General features: G+C 42.7%; 1 protein-coding gene across 1 annotated transcript in view; it reads left to right on the top strand.

Moving 5' to 3' along the window:
* Window positions 1-23,761, top strand: part of LOC120941257 (serine/threonine-protein kinase H1-like) — a 34,999-nt gene extending 11,238 nt beyond the window's left edge. The window contains exons 2-3 of the mRNA XM_040354570.1: window positions 5,772-6,441; window positions 22,579-23,761. Coding sequence (XP_040210504.1) covers window positions 5,772-6,441; window positions 22,579-22,893 — 985 coding nt within the window. The 3' untranslated portion in view covers window positions 22,894-23,761. The remainder of the gene's footprint in view (window positions 1-5,771; window positions 6,442-22,578) is intronic.
* The last annotated feature ends 1,801 nt before the right edge of the window (window positions 23,762-25,562 follow it).

The following is a 25,562-nucleotide window of genomic DNA, read 5'->3' as shown; positions in this document are numbered from 1 at the left end:
GGAAGAGAGTTTACAGGGACTGACAAAAGTCTTGCTTTTGGTGCCAAGGCTGTCTATTTCCTTAGAGGTCCTGAGAGTGGGTTCCCCAATCCTTTCTAAGGTGCTTATGGCTGAGGCTTTCAACCTCAGGGGTAGATATGTGTTACCTTCCCAAATAAAGAACATTGCCATTAGATTGGGAAAGCACGGAGGCAGAGTTTGAGTGGGCCAAACCACTCAAGAGGGATTTCCCTCCAGAAAGCAATCAAGGGTTTTCATCTTTTGTTTCTCCCTAAGATGTTGAGTGAGGCACAGTTCCCTGTAATAAAATGTATGGAAAAGTGACAGGTGTCCTGAAGGCAAGGGAGTGCAGTCTTTCTGTTTTGGCCACCCAAGATTTCCTAGGGCCTTTTGCGGCCTAGTTCCACTTTACAGCCTTCCCTGGCTGAGGAATGCTGTAGAAACCTTCTCCATAGTGAGCTATGCTTAGGGAAAGCAAGGTTTGCCTGAAAGTAGGCATGGAATGGATGCCATTTTTGCACAATATGTATTGCCTGGTGAATATCGCACTTCAATAGAGAAAAGCAAGAAGACTCTTATTTACTTTGTCTGTTGCCTATTCCTGGTGGAGTGAGTATGTACCTGGTTTAGTCAGGTAGGGGATAAAACATGGGGGACATTTTTTGTATCTGAGACCCAACAGTTTCAGGGGCTGGGTGTGTAATATGGCCAAGAGGACTGTTCGAAATGTTGTTCTTTATGGGAGTGTGGGTTCATGCTAGCCTGATGGAGGCCTGGAGCCTGCCAGTGGTTCCTGAGGCAAAATTATAATATTCCTACATCCAGTCGGTCCCTCCTATTTTCTGCTATATGCCCTTAATAGTAAATGTTCCTTTTTCTGAAATCTCTTGTATCCTTTGCAACATTTATCAAACTGACTGAAAGAAGTGTTCTTGTTGCTCATAACAACTCATCTGATTATTTTCATACTGCCACAGAAGAAAGAAAAGTGGAATCTGTAATTATAATATGTCATTTTTCTTTTGGAAGCTCGCTTGAGAATCAATAAATGCTTCTTTGTTCAATTTGATACGCAATATTGCTCTATATTATATAATATAATAATATATTCCAGAGATGCAGGGGGCTGTGTAATGTAAAGGGGTCCAGAGGTGCAGGGTGCAGTGTAATGTAAAGGGGTCCAGAGGTGCAGGGTGCAGTGTAATGTAAAGGGGTCCAGAGGTGCAGGGTGCTGTATAATGTAAAGAGGTCCTTAGGTGTAAGGGACTGTGTAATGTAAAGGGGTCCAGAGGTACAAGGGCTGTGTAATGTAAAGGGGTCTAGACTTGCAGGGTGCTGTGTAATGTAAAGGGGTCCAGAGGTGCAGGGTGCTGTGTAATGTAAAGGGGTCCAGAGGTGCAGGGTGCTGTGTAATGTAAACGGGTCCAGAGGTGCAGGGTGTTGTGTAATGTAAAGGGGTCCAGAGGTGCAGGGTGCTGTGTAATGTAAAGGGGTCCAGGGGTGCAAGGTGCTGTGTAATGTGAAGGGGTCCAGACGTGTAGGGTGCTGTGTAATGTACAGGGGTCCAGATGTGCAGTATGCTGTGTAATGTAAAGGGGTCCAGAGGTGCAGGGTGCTGTGTAATGTACAGGGGTCCAGAGGTGCAGGATGCTGTGTAATGTAAAGGGGTCAGAGGAACAAGGGCTGTGTAATATAAAGGGGTCCAGAGGTGCGATGCTGTGTAATGTACACAGTAGTGACAAAGAGGATGCAGGGGTATGCAAGAGGCACAGTGGGTGTTTTTATATTTTAAGGTGGGGGTGCCAGATATAGGATCCGCCCGGGTGCCAAATGCACTAGGTACGCCCCTGCTCAAAAACCTTGCACTTTTTTCTTATTTGTGGTGAATATCAGTAACTGCAATAGGAGAACTTCCAGGGTTATTACTATGCCCCATTAACAGAGTCAACTAATTGTAAGTAATACATATGCATTGCTCTTTCCCTGCGCTTACATAATACACCTGCACATTTTTCACACAACAATCAGAAATGCTGTGGTGCTGTCAAATGGTAACACAAAGATGTCTCGGGTCACCTAACTGAGACTTCTTCTTCTTCTTTCTGTTCCTAAGTCATGGAACCATGAACGTATATGAATAATGACAGAAGAAAGAATATTTATCTGATGGATTGGTTATACAAGTCCAGACAAGTGCAGTTTTCCAGCATCTCATGTTCTAAATATAAACTTTTTATGTAAATTATAATAAAAGCAAGAGCTGTCATGCATAACTTATGCTGATTTACATCTTCATTTAGCTGAGTTAATCAACACTTATAAAAGTCATACATAGCACTGCTTTGTCTTCACAGAAGCCTAGAGAAGGGAATCTTATGCCCGAGGACCATTTTTCTGATAGACCAATACACTGAACATGAAATGATGTTTAACGTGATTGTAATCGATCACCATGTAAAACAACCCATTCATTTTAAAATAGAAATGAAGAACAAAATATTTGTGTAAAGCTATAAAAAAATAAAAAAATAAACACCACTTTACCCTTTTTTATAAAGTGATCACATTCCCTCTGTTCTCAGTTGCATAGAGCTGGGGGAGAAGAAGCAACAGGGGACCGAGCTACAAATAGATTTTCCTTCTGCTTTTATGTGCCCCGAATCCCAGTGCAGTAAATAACTTTGACAGAAAGTTAAAAACCACCACACCACATTTGTTGAAGGTGGAATCTCACCTCCAGTATAGACCACCAGCAGACAAAACATGCATTTTCCACTCTGGGGGGTATGTAGGCCTCTTGGGTTTAGCGTCTCCTTTAATGAATCACTTAGGTGTTGTCCCTTTAAAGCTCCTATTCCAAGTAGGTGAAACATGGATGTTCAAAATTGAAACCCGCCCGCCATAGTGTAGTACGACACAATAATTGTTTTATTAAATGTTTCCAAATAAATGCACTCACATTTAAGCAGCAATAACAGGCATGTAGTGACAGACACAGATAAAGCTGCATCCTAATTCCGGCATCCAGCACGTGATGTCACTATAGTCTCTGTCCTAACATGTTGTGCCATGCATCACGTGCCCTCATCAGAGAAAACGCTGTCATATACTGTAGGAATGGGAAGAAAGACCTTAGCACTGTCTAAGCTCCTACAGAGCGGCGGGAGCTAATGCTCTCTAGCTCCCTCATCACCTCCTCCCATACTCACCTCCAGGACTTCGTCCAAGCCTCTCCCATCCTTTTGAATTTCCTACACCAATCTGTACGACTATCTCCAACTCCATCCACTCTTAGACAATCCCTGAAAACTTTTCTCTTCAGAGAAGCCTATCCTGTCCCCACCTAACAACTGTACTTTCATTTTCTTCATCAGCCCATCCACCTCAGTTATTATCTTTTGTATCACTTGACCCTCCCTTTTAGATTGTAAGCTCCAACGAGCAGGGTCCTCTGATTCCTCCTCTATTGAATTGTATTGTAATGGTACTGTTTGCCCTAACGCTGTAAAGCGCTGAAAAAACTGTTGGCTTTATAAATCCTAATAATAATAATAAAGAGGAAAACAAGTATAAATTGCTTGGTGGGGGGAGAAGCATTCAATTGTTGCTGGGCCCATAGGTGTGCACAGCCTATTGCATTAGGGTGTGCACCCTTAAGCTTAAACAAACATGTGTGTATGTGTCTACATATGTATGACCCTGGCACATTGATCTGCATGCTGGTACAGTGAAAGAGAAGAGCATAAACACTTCTCTTATGGCAGAGGCAGTAAGAGGGAGATCTTTCCCATGTTCCTGCTGCTACACAGAGTGATAACACTAATGTGCATGGGGTAATAAGGGTGTGCCTGGGCACACCCAGTACACAATGTGCACACGCCTATGGCTGGGCCCTTTGTTTAAAAACTATCATGGTGATTGAGGACTGGAGCTCTGCCCTGCACTTAAAATGCATCTGTATTCAGGCTCTGGACATCAACTATTTACATATTATTACCAAGTGGAAAGCGAGCTTCAAAACAAACTCCACTGACCTCTTTAGATGCAGGCACTGGGAGGCTATTCATCTTCACAGCTCAGAGCAAAAGCAAAGGGCACCTAGACGCAGGGATGGACTGGCCATTGGGACTACAGGGAGTTTCCCGGTGGGCCGATAGCTCAGTGGGCCGGCTTCAGTGACAGCGGACCGCCGCCCCCCCTCTGCTCCTCTGTTTCTTCCTTCCCGCAGCGCTCACCTGGGGGGAGCAAAGAAGCAGGGGGAGGACCAGAGGAGCAGGGGGGAGGGGACAGATAGCTGACTCAACAGCTATGGCCTGGGAGTTTCTCACTTCTGCCTAATCTTGTCCCATAAGGGGGGGCACCAAACTGATTCAGGTGAAATAATGTCTAGCTTCCCCACTGGTACTGCCTATAAGAGTACCAGTACCAGCCATTCTACTCTAATAAAGTAGAATGGCTAGTGGCTAGTGAAGGGAAGGAGGGGGCTTGGGTGGGGGGGCGGTGTGGGAGTTATCCGGCCGCCATGGGAGAGACCTGTCAAAGTGGGCCAGTCTGGATGAAGTCCAGGGCCAAATTTTTGTCCCAGTCCAGCCCTGCCTAGACGTTTGGCAACAGGATGGTTTAGGTTGAAAACAAACACTAAAGGCAAAGTGAGTATGCTTGTGTGTGTATATGGTGTGTGGATGGAGGGGATGAGGTTAGATGGCAGTAATCTTTGTTTATAGTTATTGCTCTTCTGTAGTGCCTGAGTAATTAGTATCCATTTATTGAATTGATACTTTACTATACTAATTTATTTGTGGTGCATGCATACAGATCTGCGTTCGTTGTCTTAGGAGGGATGCATATCTTACTAACTGAAGGAAACAGCTTGTTTTTACGACTTTATGGCCATAAGAAAATGCTTTGAATTTCCATTGAAGCTTACAAATCTTCCTATAGGGTGGCTATCACTTGTTTCCTTAGTGCATGCCATATCTTGACACATACCAGCATACCAGCATACACATACTGTACATATGCTGAGATGCACTAGTGTTTGTTCATAGGACATTACTGGTGCAGCAGGTCCTAATTAGGGCCTGCTGCACCAGTAATGTCCTAGTTAAGGTATAACTAAAGGCAAAACGTTTTTTTACATTTGGTAAGGAAAGATCATTATTTCTTCCCTTCATTACGTGGGTCTCTTTCTCATTTCGACATTCCTGAAATGCTTCTTAAGCCTTGTACACACAATCAGATTTTCCGACAACAAATGTGTGATGGAAGAGTTTTTTGGGAAAATCTGACCGTTTGTATGCTCCATTGCACAATTGTTTTCTGAATTTCCGACAACAAATGTTTTATAGCATGCTTTCAAATTTTCCGACAACAAATGTGTGCCATCGGATTATCCGATCATGTGTACACAAGTCTATCGGAAAAAAATCCAAAGTACAAACATGCATGCTCCGAACCAATGCTAACCATAAGACAACATTAGCAGAAGTTGCCCAAAGGGTGGCGCTAAAGAGCATAAAAACCACGTAGTTTCGTGTATGTTGGCTGAGAAAGTTCTGCCGTCTGTATGCATACCAAGTTCACGGCCAACGCCCTACGTGAAAAATTCCATGCAATTCAAATGAGCTATGACAGCTGTAAGACATCATGAAAACCTAAGTTTACAGGAATATAGAAGGCAAGGGGTTTCTAATATTAAAGGCTATAGTATTATCTTTTTTTAATTTCCTTAATATAGTAGGTTCTAATAAGAATTGTATTTTCTCTTTCAGATATGATATTAAGGCTCTAATTGGCAGGGGCAGTTTTAGCAGAGTTGTGAGAGTTGAGCATAGAGCAACCAGGCAACCATTTGCCATCAAAATGATCGAAACACGAGCCAATGAAGGCAAAGAAGTCTGCGAATCTGAACTCAACATCCTCCGAAGAGTCAGCCATCATAATATCATCCAGCTCATCGAAGTGTTTGAAGCTCATGACAGAGTTTATATGGTCATGGAGCTGGCCACTGGAGGGGAGCTCTTTGATCGAATCATCGCTAAAGGGTCCTTCACAGAACGGGATGCCACCAAGGTGCTTCAGATGGTTCTTGATGGCATAAACTATCTTCACGGACTAGGCATTACACACAGAGACCTAAAACCAGAAAATCTTCTCTATTACCATCCAGGAGCAGACTCAAAGATATTAGTTACAGATTTTGGATTGGCAAATGCTGGAAATGGTAAATGTGGAGAATGGTCAATGAGGACCATTTGTGGCACGCCTGAATACATTGCACCTGAAATTATACTGAGAAAACCTTACAGTAATGCCGTGGACATGTGGGCTCTTGGTGTCATCGCATATATTTTGCTCAGTGGGTCTATGCCTTTCGAGGACGAAAACCGTACAAGACTTTATCGACTGATTATTAAGGGAAAATATAGCTACTTAGGGGATGTAAGTATATGTGGCTGTTTATTTTCATTTATATCCTAACAGTGATCATCAACCTGTTCAGTAAGGTCCAGGGTTCTGTTAGCTAACCAAAAGGTGGAACATTTCTCTTACATGAGCACCCTCAGGCCCTCAGACACACGACCGAGTTTCTCGGCAAAAACCAGCAAGAAACTTGCTGGGAGATATTTTTTTGCCGAGGAAACCGGTCGTGTGTACATTTTCGTAGAGGAAACTGTCGAGAAACTCGACGAACCAAAAAGAGAGCAAGTTCTCTATTTCCTCGACGGGAGTCTCAGGCCTCGTACACACGACCGAGTTTCTCAGCAAAAACCAGCAAGAAACTTGCTGGGAGATATTTTTTTGCCGAGGAAACCGGTCGTGTGTACATTTTCGTCGAGGAAACTGTCAAGAAACTCGACGAGCCAAAAAGAGAGCAAGTTCTCTATTTCCTCGACGGGAGTCTGATTTGGCTCGTCGAGATTCTCGACGGGCTGGTTTTCAACGAGAAACTCGGACGTCTGTATGCTAAGAAACCCGCGCTTGCTCAGATTAAAGTATGAGATGGGAGTAAAAGTAGCATTTGTAATGGAGATAACACATTTTTAAAGCTGTAACAGACTGAAAAGTGCACATCGTCTCTTACCAAACTTATATTTAACACGCAAACACATGAAATTAGCAAAAGCAGCCCCAAGAGTTTAGCCAGTGGAATTGAACTTCCCCTGCCGTTGTATGTGTTGTACGTCACCGTGTTTGAGAACGAGGAGATTTTGGCTTGACTGTGTGTACACAAAGAAAGCTTGTTGAGTTCCTCGACAAGCCTAACAAGGAACTCGACGAGGAAAACGATGTGTTTCGCCCGTCGAGTTTCTCGGTCGTGTGTACGAGGCCTCAGAAAAAAAATTGTGGCACAGCCAAAGCCCTTCAACCTGTTGACACGTTTATACCATATGTTTTCGAGTTTGCTTTTATACACATTTGCAAGAAAAATGCAGTGCTTTCACATGCATTTGTAAAAAGTAGAGCATACTGCATTTTTTTCTACTGGAATGCCCCTAAATGCACTGCAAATGCATATAAATGCAACTCTGTAAAAAAAATGTAAAAAAATTATTGCAAAAAATACACTGCAAATACACCAAAAATGCATTACAAATTTGCAGACGCTATAACGCTAAAAATAGCGCCTGCAAAGTGACCTGAAACAGCCGCTGCTGTCTCTCCTACTGCTTGTATCTTCCTATTGGCTTGAGGGAACACATCAAATCTCACTGACTTGAATTCTTTTTACTCTTCCTTGCTTCGCTTCTGTGTTTTGGGAGATGTATATGATACTTTGCGCTATCCAGTGGCCAAATGTGGTAATTTCTGTTTTAAATTAATGAAAAACATTCAACAGGCATGGAAAAGGTTTTTTTTTTGCCCCATTCGCACAGAACAAATGTGCATGCACTTTCACTGATTGATTTGCTATGCAAATTTTTGTTAGGCATACACCACCTAATTTGAGTAAGTGTGCTCTGAAAAGAAAGTTAGATCTCTAAGCGGACATAGTGGGGTTGTTTTTTTGTAATGCAACCTTATCCCGAAACTCTTTAAAGTAGAACAGCTGTCACTTAAAAAGGTATTCTTCTACATATTTTTGTAATAAAAATCGCAAGCGTATATTGATTGGTTTGCGCAAGTTATAGCGTCTACAAAATAGTGGATCGATTTATGGCATTTTTATTATTATTATTTTTTTTACTAGTAATGGCGGTGATCAGCGATTTTTATCGGGACTGCGACATTATGGCGGAGAGATCGGACACTTTTGACACATTTTTGGGTATTTTGAGTATTCATTTATTTCAATGACTAGAATAAATTCAAATTCTGGCCCATGGAATAAATGAACGCCCAAATGCTTAAAGTGTTTGTTACCCCAACATTTCATATTCCTGATATGCGCCTGCTGTGCCATGTACTTGTATGAGAAAAGTATCCTCTTTGAATTGCTTCTTTTGTGTGAAATCCATAGTGTTTCTGCTAGTCCCTCTGCTTTACTATTAAAAACTGACCACACTGAACATCGTGGTCAGTTCTCTAGCTGTGCTGGGAACTTAGCTTGCTCTCCTTCAATGATCAAACTTGTCCTGACATGCCTCCCCTGCACAGCCATTCACTGGGTAGCTCAGTGTACTGTTGCTTCTCCTACCCCCCAGTTATTTTGCAGCTGAGAACAGAGGGAATGTAATCACTTATGAAAAAGGGTATTTATGTTTTTTTTTTTTTATATCTGTACACAAAGGTTTTGCCTTTCATTTATATTTTAAATTGAATGGGTTGTTTTATAAGATGATAATCACTTTAACCTCTTGAGGACCGCCGCACGCATATATACGTCTGCAGAATGGCACAGTGCGTCCCCTTTAAGAGCCCAGCCGTGGGTTGCGCGGCACGCTCGTGACCTGGTCCTCAGCACCGTGACTGTCCCCGCGGGAACCGCGGACCCGATCACCGCTGGTGTCCCACGATCGGGTCACAGAGAGGAAGAACGGGGGGAGGTAAGTGTAAACAAACCTCTCCCCGTGCTTCCTAGTGAGACTGACACTGATCGTCTGTTCCCTGTCATAGGGAACGACGATCAGTGATGTCACAAGCACAGCCACGCCCCCCCACAAAAAGAACACTCCCTTAGGGCACACTTAAACCCTACAGCGCCCCCTCCTGGTTAACCCCTTCCGTACTCACGACCAAACATGTCTGCTGAAACTGGTCCGCGGACCAGTTTCAGCGGACATGTTCGTTCGTGTGTAGGCAGTAACGTACAGAATTCCAGCAAACAATCGTCGGCCAGACCGTTTTCCAACGAACAACTGTTTCCTGGTCTTGCTTTAAAACAGTCTGCTGGAATCGTGTCCGTCAGACATGTTCGGTCGTCTGTACACAAAAGCAGCGTACAAAAACCCCGCGCATGCTCAGTCCAAATGAGGAGACGGGAGCGCTCGTTCAGGTAAAACTCGCGTTTGTTTGGGATATGGCACATTCGTCATTAGAAACCTTTTATTCTAGCAAGAGAACAATGTCTTAAAAAGGCGCACTAAACCACATTTTCAAGCCTCGTTTTATTAATTCTTCTCTTGCTAGAATAACCCCGTTCTCTTGCTGATGCAATTTCAATAGAGTTGTCCCATACTGAAATGTCACATTTCTTGCTTGTGATGTAATCCTTTAATAATGTTTTCTATGCCAGACGTGTGTTTTGGTTGGTGGTCCTCCATAATTTATAGTAGTCATTTTTGTAAAGGAATGTGCATTTTTTTTTTTTTTTTTGTTGTTTCTAGTTATGTCACCATTTAAAATATTTTTTTTTTACATGTTTTTTTCAATTTTTTTTTTTTTTTTTTTTTTTGGTGTTTCATTAGAGAATATTAAACCATGTTGGCACACCAAATGTCCCCCCCCCCCCCCAAGGAGTGTGTCCTTTGTAAATTACCCATTGTATATTTATTAAAGGTTTGCTGCCTAATAATCCCCACAGTATAACAAACAATAGACATGTTTTCAAATGAAAGCAAAAAGCCTTTTATTCAGGCAAATGTCATCACAAAAAATAAAAAGAACGGCAGCACTAGAATAGATAGCAAACTATATGCAAACTTGCATTTCCAACATGGTGAAGGATAAACTTCCAAGCCTCAGGAGCCAAACACAAAAATATGAAGCAGCAGCACACAAACAAAGGAACCCAAACTGTGGTAGTACAAACAAGATGTCCTTTATGTGGAAGGAAATGGAAGGCAGAAAATCAACGTTTCCTCCTCTTTCCAGCCTTCCCTCCAGGCAGCCTTCCAGCGGATCGAACACGGGGTCTTGCAGGTGGGGTTGATGTGGCAGCAGGAGGATGGTGTTCCGCAAGCCGGGCCGGGTCACATAGCCCAGTGTCTGGGGTCAGCAGGCCCCTCTGCATCCACCAAAGGACCTGGTTCATCAGGGCCTTTGCCAGTCTTCTCTGGTCCTCCTCCCCTTCATTTAAATCATGGGCCAATGAGGCACTGAAGGCCTCTGTGGGGTTGAGGGGGGCCCTCATGATGGCGCTTGCCTCCTGGATCATGCGGAGGCTTGCCTCCTCCACAGGCCTCAACTGCCTCCTTCGGCCTGATGGCCTCACCTGGGGGGGAGAAGACTGGCTGGTGGTGGTTCTCCTGGCCGGGTGGACCTGCTGCAGGCCACTGGGCCCAGCCTCCTCCTGGCTGCCACTGACCCCGGCCTCCTCCTGGCTGCCACTGACCCCGGCCTCCTCCTGGCTGACAGACACCTGAGGATCTGCCACCTCCTGGCTGATCTCTTCTTCCTGTGTGGAAAAAAAAGGACATTTTTTACAATTTCGCTAAATAAAACCACACTCATTTTCATGTTTTTCGTTTAGTATTTTCTGTTCATTATTACTTGAATACACTCTACTTCTGACCCCTGCAGTTGTCATCTCTGACACCTATTTGTCTGAACACCTTTTTTTTTGCTTTTTCCCAGCTTGGTTTTTTTTTTACAATATCTAATCATTAATCCACCAAGAATTATTTACGCCAGAAATATAGAGGAAACTACTATACCTCCTCATCGAAGGGTGGCAGATCTGCATCTCTGTCAGCCAGGCCCTCTTCCTCCGACTCTGCAGGGCTGTGGTCATCTGGGGAAGGTCCGCTGGAAGGTAGCATGGAGGAAAGGTTGGAAGAAAGACTGGACATCGTTTTCCTGCCTTCCATTTCGTCCCGCAAAAAAGCCATCTGTTTATAATACCACAGTTTGGGTTCCTTTGCTTGTCTTGCTGCTGCTCCCGATTTTTTGCTTTTATTAGCTTTGTATGCTCTCCTGTATGTGCTTCTGAGGTTGGCAAGTTTATCCTTCACCATGTTGGCAGTGCATCCTGGCACCCAAGTTTGCATATAATTTGCTAGCTCTTCTAGTGCTGCCGCTCGTACCTCTTTATTGCAATATAAAGAGTGCTTGGAATTCCACAGGATGGGCGTCTCCTGATATTTTTGGAGTAAGGCCTCTATAGATTCCTTGCTTTGTAGGAGGTCCATTGTAATTTTTCCAAAATTATATTTCTTTTTGAGTCTAGATTACAAAAACATAAACCACAGAAAAATAAATATTCCAAAGGATCAGCGTTGACCTTGATCTAATATGTGTCTTCAAATTTATTACCTATATCTAATTACAAACACAGTCTCTCTTGTTTAAACAATGATTGGCAGCTCGGCCGCATTGCTTGTACCAAACATTGATTTGCTAGATGCAGAGCCATTGTTCACATTGCAGTAAATATTTTAAATATAGAAAAATAAACAATGCTTACAAATGACAGTTTTCATCTAGGCACTCTTTCATGTGTAAATCTCATGCCCCTGACAATGGATGACATAAAAGACACTTCCTAATGACCTCTGTACAACCAACACTTGAACAATACTTTGCCTGATCTGAATACACCATTCAAAAACTTGTCAATGAGGTACAGCATTGTTCACATCTCTATTTTGTGAGGTGTCCAAAAGCATTTGGAAACCAAAATAACATTGTGGTACCCCATAGACAGAATAGCTTAAAAAGGGTGCAACCAACAGCCCAAACCCCCATCCCATGTGTCTACATTTTCAAGGCCTCTGCTGATCACATTTTTAATTTCCTTACCTTCCTGTCTCTCGCTCCTCGTTTCTCACGCTCGCCTAATTACCGCGTAAGATGCGTAATCACGGCGTAAACCTTTTAAACACTCCGCGTATTTATTAAACCCCGCCCTCGTCACCTTTGCGAGGCCCCTAATCAATGATTTTAGGAAATATGGCGTTAACTGTGTATGTTCTGGATGCGCTCGAAGATTCTCCGCGTAACCGACGTAAACACGTTGTTTGCATTCTCTACACTCCGCGTATGTATTAAACGCCGCCCTCTTCTCCGCCCATGGCGTAAGAATTCATCTTTTCCACGCCCATAATCTCTGTGGGAAAGGAAAGATGGCGATGTCACACGAGCGGGCACGATGCTCTCATGCCACAAGTGAAGGGACAGAGGCAGGGACGTCCCGATCAAGGCAAAGAAGATATAAAGCCACTAATATGCGGTTCCAGGAAATGGTGGAGTTAGTTTACATCATGCGAAAGAAGGACTATGATGGTGAATTAGGGCCATACAAGACCCCTAACCGCCGAAAGGCACATATTATGGACAAGGTGGCGAGGAGAATGCAGAGGATGTTTGGGATCACCAGGTCCAAGGAACAGCTGAGGAAACGATGGTCAGACTTAAAATTGAGGGAGCCACATCAGATGAAGAAAATACTTAAAATTCTGCGTAAAAGTAAGTAAATATATATTGGGGTTGGGGGGGGGGGTGATTGTCTGCAATAATGTGTTGCCATGTATATTTCACCATCTGCCTCCTTGGCCTGCTTGTAATTTTAAAGACATGTTGTCATTTATTTTTTAGGACATAAATAACTACATATTTACAAATAGTGTTCTTAGTAAACAACGTAACATCACATAGTTTCTCAGAAAGGCTCGGTTATTCCAGGAACAACACACCTGGACATGGCTCACTGGCCAAAAACTTTGTTTGTAAACATTGTGTAAAAGCTAGTTCTAGAAAAAAAAAGTATGAGAATGGGAAAGGCAAACAGGATTCATTCTAAAAACAGTGGTAATAAAGCAGATGTTTTCACATCTGCAATGCAGAGCACCTGTGTCTCCCCAAATCAAAAATGGGTTTTGGTAGGGTCTCCCAGAAATACAGTTTAGGGGGGACATCCATGTGTGTCACTTTGCTAAAAAGGGGCAGGATCAGAGCTTGCCATATAGAAGTAATTGCAAAATGTAGGTTTGGTGAAAGATAAAAGTAACTAAATGAAAGCATCTTCTAAGCAATGTGTGCGATTTATGCTCTCCAATATCTGTGTGCTGATGAGTCTACATTTTTTTTGGTTTATTTCAGGGGAAAGAAGTCGCCAGCATTTGGAGGAGGCAGAGAGGGCCAGACAAGGCCAAAATCTGCCATCTCAACATGTGGAGGAGGAGGAGGATGTGGAAGGAGAAGAGGATGTGGAAGGAGAAGAGGAGGTGGAAGGAGAAGAGGATGTGGAAGGAGAGGAGGATGTGGAAGGAGAGGAGGATGTGGAAGGAGAGGAGGAAGGAAGAAAGGAGGAAGGAAGAGAGGAGGAAGAAGTAATTTTGGACTTAGAAGTTATAGCAGATGAAGGGCAAGTGGCGGAAGAACAATTTGGCGAATTGAAAGAAGGTGGATTGATGGATGAAGGAGGAGTCCAAGATGATGGGGAAGTGGTGGAAGAAGGAGGAGTGATAGAAGATGATGGGGAGGTGGTGGAAGAAGGAGGAGTGATAGAAGATGTCGAAGAGGTGGAAAGGAGAAGCCCATCAGGTCAGTGTCACCCTAGCTTGATTCAAAAAAACATATGTAGATAGGCCTCATCGAAAAATAATGTTGTAAATGCCATTTTTAATTTTTTTTTTAGGGGAGGAGGATGGTGTGCCAATATTTTCACGTGCAAGTGCTGCTATAATTATTCAGCAGGTAATGGAGTGCAGCACTGAAATGCACAATATGCGTGAAAGGATGTTTCTCATGGAACAGAATGTAACAAATGTCCTTTTGGAATGCAGCACGGAAATGGACAATATGCGGCAAAGAATGATGGTCATCGAATCTAATTTTAAAAACATTATTGACATGATGGGCCGTGTCAAAGACTGAAACACCCCCCGCCCATCCCCCGCCCCCACAAACATTTTTACAGTTTGAATAATGAATACGCCAAAATTTGAAGATACACACACAGTGTGCCAACATGTGCTATCTGCCATCACAGAATATCTAATGTCTGTGCTTTGTGGGTCCAACCCCCTCCTCCATCCTCAAGTAGTTGAGAGGAAGGGTTTGCTCCCACAGAACACAGACATTGATCACCCATGATGTCAGATAGCACATGTGGCCATTTGTCTGTTGAACCAATGACATTTGGCGAGTTTGCACTGAATGTGTGTATCTTCCAATTTTGGCGTGTTCCAGTGTGAAAGCACACCATGACTGACTGCTGTTGTGAGTTTTTATATTTTTGGAATTGGATTTTGTTACTTTTTGACCATGTTGAACATTTTGGGATACTATAAAGTTTAGACCATAAAGAATAAACAACGCCAAAAAATTTAAAATATATATATATAGAATTATAAATCTCTCTAATCACTGAATTTAGTGAAGTAGAGATTTGACTCCAAAATCTCACCTAAAAATTTACTTTTAGAAAAACACACCAAAAACAAAAAAAATGGTTAAAAAATTATTGTTTTTTGTGCATAAAAAATATGCCCAAAAAAAAAAAATTAAGGCGGTAAACACCCCACCAAAAATAATCTATATATATATATATATATATGTAAACAATAAATCTAACTATATTTGATAAAAAAAAAAGTTAACTTGTTAATAAATGTATAATCTGCATAATATTTTTGGTTGAATTACCTGAAAAAAAAAAAAAATGTTAAAATTTTTTTGTAGACTCCTAAGTACAAAAGCAGGGAGTAATGAAAAAAATATAAAATAATTTTTGGGGTCATGAACAAGCAAAAATTAAAATACTTGACCTCAAAATTTACAAATGGAGTTGCTTCTTATTTCTAGACTCAATACCCTGTTTGTAGATGAGTGAATACTGTGCAAAATGTGGTTAGTTACTAAAAGTGGAGAAATCAATTATGCATTACAATTGAAGAAGTTAGTTAGAGAACCAGGAAGACAGAAAAAGAGAAAAAGCATTAATGACAAACAACTGTATAAAGTCCAATGGTCTAATTATTTATTATTTTTTAGAATATTCCTTTCTTTGGGGGCCGAATTAGAAAGAAATATGATCTGGCATAGCAATGGCCCCCCGACCCATGAAGTACTCAACATATTTGTCGCGTACCTCACGAGCTGATTGGGGGGCCAAGCCAGCGCGACCAGTGTCCAGCCCGGGAAGGGGATCTGAGGGTAGTCTTGCCTCAGAACCGATGTCGGGTAGGTACGTCTGGGAGTGCCTGCGTAAAAAGTTGTGCAAAATGCAGCAGGCAAATACAACGGTGTCCAATTTATATTCCGCCAGATGTATCGATGTCCTGAACAGGCGGAACCGGTTGGTGAGTATCCCAAAGGCATTCTCGACTACCCTCCGAGCCCTGCCCAACCGAAAATTAAACACACTCCTCTCTGAGGTGAGGGTCCTCTGGGGAAAAGGCCGCATGAGGTGAGGACCAAGCCCGAAAGCCTCGTCCGCTAGGAACACAAACGGAAGTCCTTCCACATTATCTTCATCTGGTGGCAATGCCAGACCACCAGCTTGGAGACGATCATAGAAATCAGTCCGTGCGAACACTCCCCCATCAGACATCCGGCCGTTCTTCCCCACGTCCACATATAGAAACTCATACTGTGCCGATACCACCGCCATCAACACAATACTATGATAACCCTTGTAATTATAATAGTAGGACCCCGAGCGGGGTGGGGGCACAATGCGGACGTGTTTCCCATCTATTGCTCCACCGCAGTTTGGAAAATCCCACCGCTGGGCAAATTGGGAAGCCACAGACTGCCATTCCTGTGGTGTGGAGGGTAGCTGTGGGGACAAACAAAAATAGAGATTTAGTACTTTGTAACAAAAACATCCTACAAGCATCCTTGTGACAGTTCACAGTATTAAAATTGCATTAGAAAAATGTGCATGGAGAATTTGGGAAATGAAATATATAGGGCCACTTCATTAAGAGACTCCACAGCCCTCTGATGGGGACAATAAAAGTTTGAAGGGGGGGGGGGGACACAAAAAACAAAAAGTCCTGTTTTAAAAAATGGCAAGGTGGGTTTGTCCCTAGGATAGCATGCTGGACAGGTTAATATTGGGTAAGGGACAAATATGCAGGTAGGCCAAGAATAAAACATGTAAAGCTTATATCAACATGCATAGGGAGAAAAGGTAACGTTAGTTAAACACACAGCATATCTGGGAAAATAAAAATAAAGTTAGTTGGCCACATTATTAGAGCCAGGAAACTTACCTTAATATACTCCTCATGCATAACTTTGATGATGGCAGCACACGTGTCCGGTATGATGACCCCAAGCGCCTGCGGAGAGATGCCTGTCGAGAACTTGAGGTCCTGCAGGCTCCTCCCAGTCGCCAGGTACCGCAACGTGGCAATAAGCCTCTGCTCGGCCGTGATGGCTTGGCGCATCACAGTGTCCTGCCTCGTGATATAGGGGGACAGAAGTTCCAGCAGACTGTTGAATACGGGGTCCGTCATGCGGAGAAAATTCCTAAAGTCATTAGGATTATTCTCCTGGAGTTCCCTAAGCAGAGGCATATGTGAGAACTGGTCACGCTGGCGCAACCAATTCTTGGTCCAGAAACGCCTCCGCCCCCTGTTTCTGGCCAAAGTACTGGACAAATGAACATATCCAGCAGCCATCCCATAAACAGCACCAACTCGCGAAAATTGACGCTGCTGCTCCATCATGGCTTCAAACCGGCCGGCTGGTCAGTCAAGAACACACTGAAACAGAAAGCACTCGCAAATCCAGCACTACCTGCGACAAACGCGTGACAAACAGATACGAGCGCACAGGATGCAACTGCTAAAGCAGAAACAACCTGCTTGCCTATAGCCGAATGACAACTACGTTACCGCAAGCACACGCACTGAACCCGTGAATACACGCTGTCAAAGCCTGGAGACCGAGAAGCGCGAATCAGCTCTAACCAAACCTTCACTAACACGAGCAAACCCGTAACTAGCAAAAGAGGAACAGAGGGCGGCGCCATTAACTTTGGTCTTCCCCTTTATAGTGACGTCGTACGTAGTTTACGTGCACGCGTTCCGGTACGACGGGAATTTGGTCCGCTGGTGTGTACACGCCAGCGGAACAAAACACAAATCAGCCTTGTACGCCGGAAACTGTCGGGCAGACAGTTTCCAGCGCACAGATCCGGTCGTGAGTACAAGGCCTTAGGGCGGCTTTTGCTAATCTCTGTGTTACTGCGTGTTAAGTAAAAGTTTGGTGAGAGACGATTTGCACTTTTCAGTCTGTTACAGCGTGAAAAATGTACTATCTCCGTTACGAACGCTACTTTTACCGAAGGTGCGCTCCCGTCTCATACTTTATTCTGAGCATGCGTGGGTTTCTAAGCATACACACAAACGTGTTTCTTGTCGAAAACCAGCCCGACGAGGAACACGACGAGGAAATTGAGACTCCCGACGAGGAAAAAGAGAACTCGTTCTCTTTATTTCTCATCGAGTTCCTCGACAGTTTCCTCAATGAAAAACATACACACGACCGTTTTCCTCGGCAAAAAAAGCTCTGCCACCAAGTTTCTTGATGGATTCTGTCGAGGAAAACAGTCGTGTGTACGAGGTCTTAGGCATATTTCAGGCATTTTGCGACTGTAAGAAGTGGTCTCCTCCTCCTAGCAAAAGTGACCCAACTTAAAACAATAAATAATTCCCTTTACCATACTAGATACAAAATATATATGATTAAATTCTAATATTTTGTGTTAGCTTTAGATTCGTTGGAGTTGATTTACTAAAGGCAAATAGACTCTTCGCTTTACAAAATAAGTTGCACTTTGCAAGCAAATTTTCCAGCAGACCTTAGTGAATGAGGCGAAGCTCTGCTGGCTAACATCATTCAATCATGTGCATATTTTCCTTCCATGTGATTGGGTATTCTTTAACCACTTCAATACCGGGCTTTTATACACACCTCAATACCGGGCCTATTCTGGAACTTCTCTCCTACATGTAAAAATCATCATTCTTTTGCTAGTAAATTATGCAGAACCCCCAAACATTGGATATGTTTTTTTAGCAGACACCCTGGGGAATAAAACGACAGTCATTGCAACGTTTTATCTTGCACGGTATTTGCGCAATAATTTTTCAAACGTCTTTTTTTTTTTTGGAAAAAAATTGTTTCATGAATTAAAAAAATAACAAAACAGTAAAGTTAGCCCAATTTTTTTGTAAGATATGAAAGGTTATGTTACACCGAGTAAATAGATACCTAACATGTCTCGCTTTAAAATTGCGCACACTCATGGAATGGCACCAAACTTCGGTATACCAGTTTAGATTTACAGAGGAGATCTAGTGCTAGAATTGTTGCTGGCACTCTAACGCACGTGGCGATACCTCACATATGTGGTTTTAACAGCGTTTACATATGTCGGCGGGACTTGTGTGTGTGCGTTCGCTTCTGCGCGCGAGCTACCGGGGACAGGGGCGTTTTAATTTTTTTTGTTATTATTTCCTTGCCGACGGAAATCTCCGAACCTCAGCCGGCATTCCAGGCTCATTCTTTAACATCCCCGTGGATTGGATGATGTTAAAAAAAGAGCCAGGAGACCGAGCGAGCGGAGCGAGCCGTCCGAGCGAAGCGATGACGTGAGGCCGACTGGCCACTTTCCTCAAATTCCACGTCGCCCTGGATGCCGGCCGAGGTTCGAATATTTCTGTCGGCAAGGATTGCGCCTGCGCAGTCCTTATAGGAACCAGCTTGTTAGTCGTAACCAGATCGTCAGATCACCGGATTCTTTCTCCGGGCCCCCGATGGCACGGGAGAGCCCGGAGAAGCACCGGATGGCGGTGGGAGGGGGGGGGATGTCCCCTCCCGCCTCCTATAAGAACGATCAAGCGTCGGAATCGCCACTATGATCGTTCCTATGTTGCACAGAATCGCCGGCAGAAAAGAAGGATATCTGAATGATGCCTCTAGCTGCAGGCATCATTCAGATATCCCCCCACAAAGCCCAGGACGTCATATTACAATGGGCAGGTATTGAAGTGGTTAATAAACTGAAATTTCACCACATTCAGTAATCTCTAGGGAAAATTCATCTGCAATGGGCAACTTCCATTGCAAAATAAACAGCCTATTTGCCTTTAGTAAATCAACCCCATTGTTTTTCATTTGATTGAAAAAAGAAGCACATTAGCCAGTTAATATACTAAAAGTATAACCATACCATAACAGTAAAATGGTCATTAGAGTGCCCCCTTATATTGGTAAAAATACCTCCTTAAATTGTTGGTCAATGGAGAAGTGCCTCCTTATGTTGGTGGTCAGTGATAATGTGCCCTAATAAACTGGTTTAAATAATAAAGTGGCATTTTACATTCAGTGTCACTAATAAGGTGTTACAACCGGTCCTCCTGTAGGGGGCCCACACAGCAGGGGGAATCAGATGTGGGCAGGGCAGGGAGGGGGGATTAGTGTGGTGGGGTGGAAATTACAGGAACAGTGCCCTGTGCGGCTCTCTGCAGCAGCCAAAAGCCGGTTTCTCCTCTTCGTTCCGCTGGCTTACAGCTGCTGCAGGGAGAAACACACAGGGCTTTTCTCCTGTAATCGCCCCCCCCCTTTGCCACACAGATCCCCTTATCTGTCTACATCTGATTCCCCCTGCTGTGTGCCCCTCTGTGTGCCCGTCACCCCCCCAAAAACAGCGCTGCCGTCTCCCCCCTCCTAGGGAATGTTCATGATGGAGAGCCCATTTAACTTCCTTTTCTGTGTTCACTCATAACTGAAGTATAGTAAACTATGTACTATGCAGTTTATAAATGAACAGGGGCCTCTGTGTCCTGTTCATTCACCTGCAGTACACCTGAGGCTGCAGAAAGGAGATGGGGAATGCGATTCATCAGTCCCTTTCTCTATCTCAAAAGTGAATCTTCAGACCCCTGATATCTCACCTAAGACCCGCCCCCCAACAGCATTATGAAAATAAATGTAAAAATAATGAAAAATAAATACATTGTAAAAACGATTAAAATATCAATAAAACTAGTGACACTGCCCAATGCCCTTCTGACTCCATCCACTGACCACAATAAAAAAATGGCAACGAATATTTAAAAATGTAAAAAATAAAAAAATAAAACATACAGTGTAACTGAGTGGCTTGTTTGTGTGGCTGGAGAGGCCTGTTACCCTCTGAGGATACAATGGCTGTATGAACACACCCGCAGATCCTAATTTGATACTGTTAGGCCTCGTACACACGATAGTTTAAACACCGATCGTGTGTGGGCCCCATAGGTTATTTAACCATCGGTTAAAAAAAAGCCAACTTTCTTTAAATTTAACCGATGGATTCCTAAAAAAAACATTGGTTAAAAACCTGCGCATGCTCAGAATCAAGTCGACGCATGCTTGGAAGCCCTGAACTTCGTTTTTTCAGCACGTCGTTGTGTTTTACGTCACCGCATTCTGACACGATTGTTTTTTTAACCGATGGTGTGTAGGCGCGACGGACCATCAGTCAGCTTTGTACGCTGCTGTGTCCCCATAGCGTAACATAGGCTGCCTGCACACAGCAATAGCCACATTAAAAATAAACACTGGCTCACACTCTACAGATCACAGCACCTATGTGAATGAGCCCCAAGACCTCATTTACACACAGAACTGTATTAATCAACCCAATACAATGTTATCGTTTGTGTTTGCTAATAGTGATTTTAATGTATTTTTTATGAAAATATCATTTTGATATTTTTGGGGGAGGCGGTGGTTGCCCTGTCAGGTAAGCTGTATGGAGCCCCATGATTTCTAACAGCAGCCCTGTTTACATTAGTACCAGTGGTGCCCTAATTTGTTAATGGGCAGTGGAAGTTAAATAGATAATTGATGTTTGTGAGTTACTTACCTAAGAGAAAAGACATTCCCTATCCTGTGCTGCTGGCTCTGCGGAGTGAAGCCACAATCGGAACTATGCAGGGAGAATAAGGCATAAGATCAGTACACTCGATTATGCCCTCACTGTACCTCTTCTTTTTTGGTCCCTCTTCTTTTTTGCCACCCTGCCCTTAGTATACCACTGCCTTAAAGGGGTTGTAAAGGTTCGTTTTTTATTTTCTAAATAGGTTCCTTTAACCTCCCTGGCGGTATGATTATTTCAGATTTTAGGTGCTGAAAGCGGTACCATTATTTTGCATGGAAATTTGGCGTTTTATATTGAAGGTCTGCAATTCTTAGAAATAACTCACTTAAATCTGTCCAAACAAGAGTCTAGTAGACATCCCGGGTATAATAAAATTTGAAACACAAAATCATAAATTATAATACAGTAAATAACTATAAATAATTATAACAAATAATATAATAATAATAAAAAATATTACTTTAAATTTTTTGATGACGAATTTCCCCACAAATCACTATCGCTCAATTCTGCAAGTGATTATAATTTATTATCGCTGTTTTCTAGCTGACCACTTTTGACATAAAGAGATGCTTTTTGGTTGCTATGGACAATCTCCAGTTTCCAGGCAGAAAGAACAGTTTTTATTTTTATAAAAGTACATGTAGGACACTGGGCAGACCACTAGGGACAAAGGGGGTGTGTATTTTGTACATACAGTACAGTAATCTATAAGATTACAGTATACTGTATGCAATGTGTTTATTTACTTTTTAAAATTTGGCGTCGATCTCCGCCCCGTGCGTCGTAACGTCACAGGGAACGGAGCTCGGCAGCACGCAGGCACTGTGAATCGAGCGAGGAGACACAGCTCGATCACACGGTGCGGCGGCATCGCAGGATCCAGGGACAAGGTAAGTAGCTTGTGCCTGTGGACTCTGCGAGGCGATCCCGAGTCTGGCTCAGGGTTACCGCTTTTGGCCCTGAAATTCCACCCCGAGCCTGACTCGGGAATACCGCCAGGGGGGTTAAGCTAGTGCATTGTTGGTTCACTTACCTTTTCCTTCTAAATGTTTTTTTTTCTTTGTTTTCTTTGTCTGAATTTCTCACTTCCTGTTTCTCCTCAGTGAGCTGTTCTGGCTGACTCACCCCCATGGATGATGGGGGCAAGTTTACTGAGGAGAAACAGGAAGTGAGAAATTCAGACAAAGAAAAAAAACATTTAAAAGGTAAATCGAAGGAAAAGGTAAGTGAACCAACAATGCACTAGCTTAAAGGAACCTATTTAGAAAATAAAAAACAAACCTGTACAACCCCTTTAACTATATAGAAATGATAGAATGTCATACGTTCATTTTATTGCATTTAGTAAACAAAACTATTGTGTTTTTCAGCCTTGGCCTAGTGTTTCCAATCTTGCAAAGGACTTTATAGACCGTTTGCTCAATGTGGACTCCAATGACCGACTAACAGCTAGAGATGCCATACAGCACCCTTGGATCAAAACTATGGCTGCATCTTCTTCCATGAAGAATCTACACAGGTCTATCTCTCAAAACCTTAGAAGAAGAGTCTCCTCACGTTGTCAGAGCTCCAAGTCAGAGCACTCCATGAGATCGGGTCATTCCAACAAGTCTCGGCGTATGAGAGAAATGATGGAACGTAACTTACGTTACCAAGCACACGTTGTGAGCAGTGATGTAATGTAATCAGTCTTACCACTTACCATTTTACAGTTGTCAATGTTTAGGGCCAATCCTGGTTTGTATCACCCTTCACCCTACACTTCTCATGCACTTTATTATGGAGATATCTACTCAGTCATTTGTGTCCCCACCTTATCCTTCAAACCTATCAAGTAGGTGTTACGCTTTCCCATCTGATTCATAATTATTTATTTATTCTACATTGTGGAGAATTTATTAAAAGAGCATGACTCTATCATATAACTCTTTGCAACTGGGTGGAACTCAGAACACAAGGGAAGAGATCAGACTTTTGGAGGACTTAAGGGATCTAAAAAGCCAACAAGCTGCAATCTTCCCAACGACCACACAAAACCGAAACTTAAGTAGAGCTGGCCTTCAATATTGAAAATATTTTAATGGATATATCTAGTTAACTTTCCACAGTCGGCTGATATCTTGATGCATCTCAAATCTCAAACAGAACTGGGACAGATTTATTTAAACATGTACATAAGGAAACTAGGTGTACTGTTGCATAGCAACCAATAAGATTCCAGTTCATTTCATCCTCCAAGTAAAGCATGTTTGAACTCTGTTTGCAAAGGGCTCCACGGATACAGTCTTTAACCTACCATATGTGACAGCATACACGTTACATGAACGGCTTATTTTCAAGCAGACTTTGGAGCTTGATTTACATTGCCTTGAAAAAGTATTCATACCCCTTGAAATTTTCCAAATTTTGTCATGTTACAACCAAAAACGTAAATGTATTTTATTGGGATTTTATGTGATAGACCAAGTGGTAGGGAAATGATAAACGGTTTTCAAAATATTTTACAAATAAATATGTGAAAAGTGAGGGGTGCATTTGTATTCAGCCCCCCTGAGTCAATACTTTGTAGAACCACCTTTCCCGGAAATTACAGCAGCAAGTCTTTTTGGGGATGTCTCTACCAGCTTTGCACATCTATAGAGTGACAATTTTGCCCATTCTTCTTTGCAAAATAGCTCAAGCTCTGTCAGATTGGCTGAAGAGTGTCTGTGAACAGCAATTTTCAAGTCTTGCCACATATTCTTAATTGGATTTAGCTCTGGACTTTGACTTGGCAATTCTAACACATGAATATGCTTTGATCTAAACCATTCTATTGTAGCTCTGGCTGTATGTTTAGGGTCGTTGTCCTTCTAGAAGGTGAACCTCCACCCCCGCCTCAAGTCTTTTGCAGAATCTAATGCCGCGTACACACGATCGGTTAAACCGATGAGAATGGTCTGATGGACCGTTTTCATCGGTCAAAACCGATCGTGTGGGCGCCAACGGTTATTTAACCATCGGTTAAGAAAAAGCCAACTTGTTTTAAATTTAACCGATGGATTCCTAAACGATAGGACAAAAATCCACGCATGCTCAGAATCAAGTCGACGCATACTTGGAAGCATTGAACTTCGTTTTTTTTTCAGCACGTCCTCGTGTTTTACGTCACCGCGTTCTGACACAATCGTTTTTTTAACTGATGGTGTGTAGGCTTGACGGACCATCAGTCAGCTTCATCGGTTAACCGATGAAAACGGTCCATCAGACCATTCTCATCGGATGGACCGATCGTGTGTACACGGCATTAGAGTACCTGTATTTGGCTCCATCCATCTTCCCATCAACTCTGACCAGCTTCCATGTAACTGCTGAAGAAAAGCATCCCCACAACATGATGCTGCTACCACCATGTTTCACGGTGGGTATGGTGTGTTTTTAGGCCAAAAATCCCAGAAATGGCTTCTCACAAACTGCAAACTGGACTTCTTATGGCTTTCTTTCAACAATTGCTTTCTTTTTCTCCATAAAGGCCAGTTTAGAGGAGTGCACGACTTAGGCCCCATACTCACGACCAAACATGTTTGCTGAAACTGGCCCGCGGACCAGTTTCAGCATACATGTTTGGTCGTGTGTAGTTACGAGCGTACAGAATTTCACCGTACATTTGCCCGCCGGGCCGTTTTTCAGCAGACATTTATTTCCAAACTTGTTTTAAAACCGTCCGCTCAAATCCTGTCCGAACGTACATGTTTGGTGGTGAGTACACAAAACCAACGTACAAAAACCCCGCGCATGCTCAGACTAAATGAGGCCACGGGAGCGCTCGTTCAGGTAAAACTCACGTTTGTTTGGGATATGGCACATTCGTCAATAGAAAGATTAATTCTAGCAATAGAACACTGAAGCAAACCACACAATAACCAACGCTTGATGCCGTCGTTTTATTCATTCTTCTCTTGCTATAACTAATCAGTTATTTAGCTCATGTTATTTCAACTGAGTTGTTCCATACTGAAAAGTGACATTTGTTAGCTGTGATGTAGTAAGATTTTTGCAAACTTTTATTGGCCCGACGTATCATATTTTTAGTGGTCCTCCACATTTCAAATTTTTTGCTTTTAATGTTTAATGGTTATCTTTCCCACTTTCTTTAGGTGTTTATAGTTATGTCACCATTTAGAATATTTTAATAGGAAATAGTTTTGATTTAGCTTTTGTTTGTATATTTAACAGGATTTTTTTGAAGGTTGTTTAAATTGTCTACCATGTTGGCACACCAAATGCCCCCCCCCCCCCATGAGTTAGTGAATATTTTAGATTAAACATTTTATTTGTTTGTAATGTTTGATGCCTAAAATAATACCCACAGTAT

This window comes from Rana temporaria, chromosome 5 (genome assembly GCF_905171775.1).
Source record: "Rana temporaria chromosome 5, aRanTem1.1, whole genome shotgun sequence".
NCBI lineage: Eukaryota > Metazoa > Chordata > Amphibia > Anura > Ranidae > Rana > Rana temporaria.
Note: the sequence above shows the minus strand (reverse complement) of the source record. Positions and strands in the feature narration are given on the sequence as shown.